Here is a 6,070-nt window from a genome sequence, read left to right on the forward strand (position 1 = left end):
ATATATATAATATTCTATTTTAGAAGTTACAAATCAAGTTATTTTTAAAAAAGTTTATATTATTTACATACGCAAATACATGCAAACATATGCATATATGATTTTGAACAGCAAATGTACTCGTATATACATTATGTATAAAATTTATATATACATTTATAATATATGGCTCATAATTTCTAACATTAAATATTAAATATATATTATCTTTCACAGATTTTAACTGCTTTGAGGTTTTATGCAATTAGCTGCTATCAGAGTTCAATAGCGGAGCAGTAGGATATAGTATCAAGTCAACCATCTGTTAGCCATTGTGTAAGAGCAGTAAACAATGCAATTAATGACCTTCTTCTTCGACAATGGGTTAGATTTCCTATAACTAATCAAGAGCATTATATAGCGCAAGAAAAATTTCGAATCGTACCTCAACCATTCATTGGAGCTATTGAAGCAATAGACTGCATTTACATAAATATTATAACATCAAAAGAACATGAAGAAGCATACGTCAACCATTGGGGTGATCACTCAATGTGCAAGTATGTATTATGTTAAATGAAGTTACTTCTCTTACTGAGCTGTTGATTTTGGGAATTTCTAATTTTATTTTAAAATATTTTTATCACAATATTTTTAGATTTGCGATTTTGATTTGAAAATTTTAAATGTAAACGCATGATATCCAGGAGCATGTTATGACGCATATATTTGGTCAAATTCTCCAATACGTCACATTATGGAACAGCGTTTTAGAAACGGAGAACGTAATACGTGGTTGATTGGTAAGCTACAGTTTATTTACTGTACTATTACTATATTTATTTACTATAAGTATTAAATAATAAATAATTTTTGTAGGTGATGATGGTTATGGCTTGGAATCTTGGCTGATGACTTTAAAAAATGAAATACCAAGTTCGCCAAGATTTTGCTATAATAATTTATGCAGCGCTAGATCATGTGTAGAAAGATTATTTGGTGTTTGGAAAGCTATGTTTAGATGTTTATATGCATGTTAAAATCGAGACTTAAGCCTGTGGCACACAATGCTTGTTTTTCTGCTGAATTGTTAGCTAGATTAGAATCTTGCCACTGTATTGGCTGCAATGCTGGCACTGACAGTACTGCAGCCAAAATGGTGGCAAGATTCTAATTCAGTTAGCAATTCAATAGGAAAACAAGCATCGTGTGCTGTCAGCCTTAATCTTAAATCATCTTTTTAAGATGTCTTATGTCCTCATTTTGGACATATGTAGTATTTAGGCATTTTTTTAAATTTGGGCAAAATTCCATTTTACAGTACAGCAAAAATAATTCTTATTACACACTACAAGAAAAATAAACATATGTCTCATACACATATACCTCTTCTTCTGGTGTACTATCGGGACAAATTACAGAATCTTGCACATAGTCTAAACCTATACAAGTAATAACACATTGTTCCAAATTATCCAAAGGATCTGACTTTATTGGGAAATTTCCTGTTTGATTCCGTTCATTTCTTTTTATTTTTGTAGCTTTTTTTGAAGCATTTTTTTTTTTATTTGCGTAGGAGGAAAAAAAATCTTCGCAGCGCCCTCTCCCGAGGGGGACCCGCAAGGGACACCCATCGGGGGGGGGAGATGCCCAGCGGCCCGCACCACTGGGTGTGCCGGATTCGACCGCCCCGTGATCACGAGAATACACCGGAACGGCCGCCTACCGACTAAAAAACTCCCCCTGGTCCAAGCAATACCTCAAGGCATAAGTGGGAACACCTCGGAACCGCCTACAGGCATTACGTCAGGGTGCCCCCGAAATGCTCGCGGGATGGCTCCCACCGCACATGCGGAAACGCCTATTTATATAACTAAAACGCTAAATATATATACAATATTTACATAAGTACTTATTCTAACCGCTACGAGAAGTCAGAGCCCCACAAGAGAGATGGCGGCACAAGCGTGTACCACGCGAGCCCTCCGATCCCTCCTACGGTCCCTCTCTGCCCTCTCCTTCGCTCTCATGACGACTTCGCAAAACCGCGCGAAAGCCGTCTACGCTACAGAAGAGCCCATGATGGCCTCGATCACCCGAGCGTACTCTCAGTCTAGATCTAGATCCAGACCGAGAGCCGCGAACAAGTTCTCCCTCTCCGCATCCCACGAGGGACAGCGGAGGAGGATGTGCACACCATTGTCTATCGCCGCCCGGCAGTGTCGGCAAATCGGTGACTCATTTTTCCTGATTTCGTGCAGGTACGCCTCAAAACACCCGTGACCCACAATGACTTGGGTCATTCTGTACGTGAGGCCACCATGAGCCCTCGTCATCCAAGCGCTTATCCTTCCCACGAGAGCCCCTCGGACCGCAGCCCCAGGTGCATCCCGCGGAAGCTCCTCCAGCCGTTTCCTCCATCTAGCGATGGAGTTACGCAACTCATCATCCCGGATATGGCTCTGGGAGCGACAAAACCATCCCGTTCAATGAGAGCCCTCCGCCTCAGATATGACCGCCTCAGCCGATCGGCCAGTAAATCAAATGGGACCAGCCTCGCCAGCAACAAAGATGCTTCGTACGAGACGGTCCTGTAGCCTCGGATAATTCGAAGCGCCAGCTGCCTCTGCAGCCTCGCCGCAGCACGCCGAGTGACCCCGTCAGTCGCGATCGCTTGTGCCCAGACAGGGGCTCTGTATAGAACGACCGACATTACAACAGTCGCATACACCCTCCGCCTGCACTCTCCCGGGCCACCGATATTGGCCGTTAACCTGCCTAGGGACGCCGCCATGCCCAGGATCTTAGGGACGAGACGCCGAAAATGTTCCCTAAAGGTCCATCTTGAGTCCAAGACCAAGCCCAAATATTTCATCGAGCTCTTTACCTCGATCTCCATATTTCCAATACGTAGGCTCGCACGTGGCACCTTCCACGCAAAAGACACAGCCTCCGTCTTTTTTATGGACACCTTCAAGCCCAGGTGTTCAATCGCCCTCACTACGACGGTTGCCCCCAATTCAGCCCTGACAACCGCCTCGCGGAAAGACGGACCCCTCACAACCAAAAGGGTGTCGTCCGCGTAACAAATCGACGAGCACCCCACCGGCAGACCGATACGCAAGACAGAATCGTATCCAATATTCCACAAGGTTGGTCCTAAGACCGAACCCTGCGGAACGCCGCACCTCATAGAGGACTCTACGCACTGGTCGTCCCTATCGATGTAGGATAGCCACTTGCCCGACAGGTATCCGTCAAGGACGCGCCGGAGGTACCCCGGAACCCCCTTCTCCACAAGGGCCCTCCTGATGACCGGCCACGGGAGGGAGTTGAAAGCATTGGCTATGTCAAATGACACAGCCAATACCACGCCCCCGTTCCGCACCGCGTCATCCACGATCAATACGGAGTCTCCTGATCGCGTCTATCGTCGACCTGTTTGGTCGGAAACCGTATTGAGCCTCCGCGATACTTCCGGACACGTCCAAATAACGCACGGATACATATGATCCTCTCGAAGAGCTTGCCCGCCTCGCTCAACAGGCAGATCGGTCTGTATAATGAGGGAGCGAGGTCAGGCTTGCCGGGCTTCTTCAACAGCACCAAGCGCGCCATTTTCCACGGCGCCGGAAATACACCCTCCCTGAGGCATGCCGTAAAGCAAGACGTCCACATTCGCGCAAGGACAATCGAGGTGTCCTTTACGAGTCGGCCCGATATCCCGTCAGGGCCCGGAGCCTTACCAACATTTATCCTGGCAATAGCCACGGAAACCTCTTCCCCAGTCACAGCCAGGGCCTCGTCCCACCCAACGAGACAGGGATCCAGATCGAAATCCCCCGCCTCGTGCGGAAACAAGGCTCCAACCACGCCCCTCACTATTGCAGGAGGAAGAGACTCCACCAAACTAGACGCCCTACGCAGCTTATCGAGGACGACGCGATACGGCACACCCCAGGGATCCGCATCCAGCGTTTCGAGCAGACCCTGTCACAGAGTCAGTTTCGATTTTCTGATCGCATTTTTAAGTAGTTTTTTCGCCTCGCGTAGACCGTCCCAGAGACTCCGAATCATTTCAGTGTCCTGGTACTTACGACGCCGTCTCAGAATGCACCTTCGGATACGCACGCATCGAACGCGAAGATCCGCGATCTCTTCATTCCACCAGTAGGCCGGTGGTCTATCGGTAGTTTTAAGACGCGGCATAGCGACATCCGAGATTTCTTTTAGCACAGTGTCTATTCTATCGGCCAATTGTTCCGCCGACATGTCCCTCTGAGAAAGGGAAGACCATGCCTTTACGTTGGCCGCCGCGCACAACAAGTCTACATTGATCCTACGGACACACCACCGAGGGAAATGTTTTTCGGTTGCGACCCTTCTAAGCGGGCCCACTATCCGTTCTAGCACCTCCATGAACACATAACGGTGATCCGAGAGGGACTCGGTGTCCACCGCAACACGCCAGTTACAAATGTGCCTGGCGGCCGCAGCCGAGGTCCGCGAGAGGTCCACGCACGATACGCCCCTCGGATGCACGCACGTAGGCACGAACCCTTCGTTAAGAAGAATCAAATCCAGGCCAGCCGCCCAACGGGCTAGAGTTCTCCCTCTGCGATTGGGTTCCCCCCGATCCCAAGCAGGAGACCGAGCATTAAAGTCACCGAGCACGAGTAGAGGTCTGCAATCACACGACTGTACACGCGCACCAAGATCACACAGAACTCTCCCGAACTCGGCATCCGGCAGATTGGAGGAGAAGTAGCAATTAAAAACCACTAATTCTCCCCACTCCACCGCGACAAAACCCTCTCCCCTGAAAAGAGGAGAACATGTCACATTCGAATACTGTGGCCAAGCCAGCGCAGCCATCGGCGGAACATTCGAAGAGAAGAGCCAACATCCGCCGGACCGAATGCGGCTCCGAAACCGCCACGAGACCGAACTCTCTCCTCCACGCACACCCGTGCGATTAAGTCCTGCGCAGGTCTTGATCTGTTCACATTTATTTGTCCAATGCTAGCCATTGGACGTGTCCATCGATATCCCCTCCTCCACAGGGGAAACACTTTCCGCCGCAGGAACACTCGGATCTACATGTTCGTTACGCACCACGTCCCTGTCCTTGTCACCCGACCCAGCAGCCACGGTCACATGCACCTACTGTTGTAGGGAATACACTCTTTCCCTCCAGCCCTATGCCCAACCGGAAGGTTTCTGGCAGAGCAGACGGGACAGTGAGGCGAAGCCCGACAACGAACGGCCGTGGGCCCCTCCTCACCGCAGTTGAAGCACCCGCTACTTCTGTCTACAGTGCTCCTGCAGTTGGCTCTCGTATGTCCGACCGCGAAACAACGGTAGCACTGCAACTTTCGTTTGGCCAGCGGTATCAATCGCACTCGCGACCAACCCACACGAAGTCCTCCGTCTCTTTGCAACAGATCCGCGCAAGTCTCAGGGCACTGCAACCACGCACTGTTTAGGCCGCCCCTACCGGGCCTCAGTGAGCCAACGCGAACGTCGTTCGGTAGCGCCTTTCCACGTGCCACAACAGCCGCCCTTATCTCCTCGGCCGTCACCGACTCGTCCAGATCGAGGAGACGAAACTCGGTCCTCCTGACCGGACAAACCACTTTCACTCCCTCTCGATCCTTGAAAAGGGAGTTGAGTCTCTCTGCCAAGGAATCCGCTTTCGCTTCAGCGTCCTCTCCTGGGATCTCCACCAGAAGACCACCAGTCTGCGCCCGCCTAATCCTAGTATCGGCGGTATTCCTCCAGCGGAACACCGGTCCTCGCTTCACCCATTACGTCCGCATATGACGGACCTTCCTCGTCACAGCGGATCATAACAACTGCAGAGTTCCGCTTTCGGGTTCCCGCGCGGGCTGTCTTTTTGGGAGGACCCGTAGTTCTGGCCCCAGACTTGGGACGAGCCCGAGAATCTCTCCCGGAAACCGCCATCCTATCGCGAGTTTTCCGCGTAGCCATCGCATAAGATAGGTCTCTTCTCACCGTCCCACCAGCACTGGCACTGTCCGATGGCGCATTCGATACACGCGCGGGTAAGCCACCGCCACGATTGACAGTC

The 6,070-nt window shown here is 50.1% G+C and overlaps 3 protein-coding genes across 3 annotated transcripts in view; 1 reads left to right on the forward strand and 2 right to left on the reverse strand.

Annotated features, from left to right (window-relative positions):
• LOC108751569 overlaps nt 1-1,026 on the forward strand; it is a 1,166-nt gene extending 140 nt beyond the window's left edge. Inside the window, exons 2-5 of the mRNA XM_018491801.1 lie at nt 217-315; nt 401-539; nt 687-782; nt 859-1,026. Of these exons, the coding sequence (XP_018347303.1) occupies nt 494-539; nt 687-782; nt 859-1,019 (303 nt within the window). The 5' untranslated portion in view covers nt 217-315; nt 401-493 and the 3' untranslated portion in view covers nt 1,020-1,026. The remainder of the gene's footprint in view (nt 1-216; nt 316-400; nt 540-686; nt 783-858) is intronic.
• Nucleotides 1,027-2,323: 1,297 nt separating this feature from the next.
• On the reverse strand, nt 2,324-2,773 carry LOC108751555. The gene has a single exon (XM_018491790.1). It carries the CDS (start codon nt 2,771-2,773, stop codon nt 2,324-2,326), a length of 450 nt encoding a protein of 149 aa, XP_018347292.1.
• A 2,228-nt stretch (nt 2,774-5,001) lies between these two features.
• LOC108751556 overlaps nt 5,002-6,070 on the reverse strand; it is a 1,830-nt gene continuing 761 nt past the window's right edge. The window contains exons 2-3 of the mRNA XM_018491791.1: nt 5,244-5,736; nt 5,002-5,142 (exon numbers count right to left, since the gene is read on the reverse strand). Coding sequence (XP_018347293.1) covers nt 5,002-5,142; nt 5,244-5,736 — 634 coding nt within the window. The remainder of the gene's footprint in view (nt 5,143-5,243; nt 5,737-6,070) is intronic.

The sequence above is a fragment of the Trachymyrmex septentrionalis genome, unplaced genomic scaffold, assembly GCF_001594115.1.
Source record: "Trachymyrmex septentrionalis isolate Tsep2-gDNA-1 unplaced genomic scaffold, Tsep1.0 scaffold5, whole genome shotgun sequence".
In the NCBI taxonomy this organism is placed as follows: domain Eukaryota; kingdom Metazoa; phylum Arthropoda; class Insecta; order Hymenoptera; family Formicidae; genus Trachymyrmex; species Trachymyrmex septentrionalis.

Bases quoted from the DNA above. Each gene is read 5' to 3' on its own strand.
- LOC108751555 (XM_018491790.1), bottom strand. From the start codon at position 2,773: ATGGCGGCGTCCCTAGGCAGGTTAACGGCCAATATCGGTGGCCCGGGA.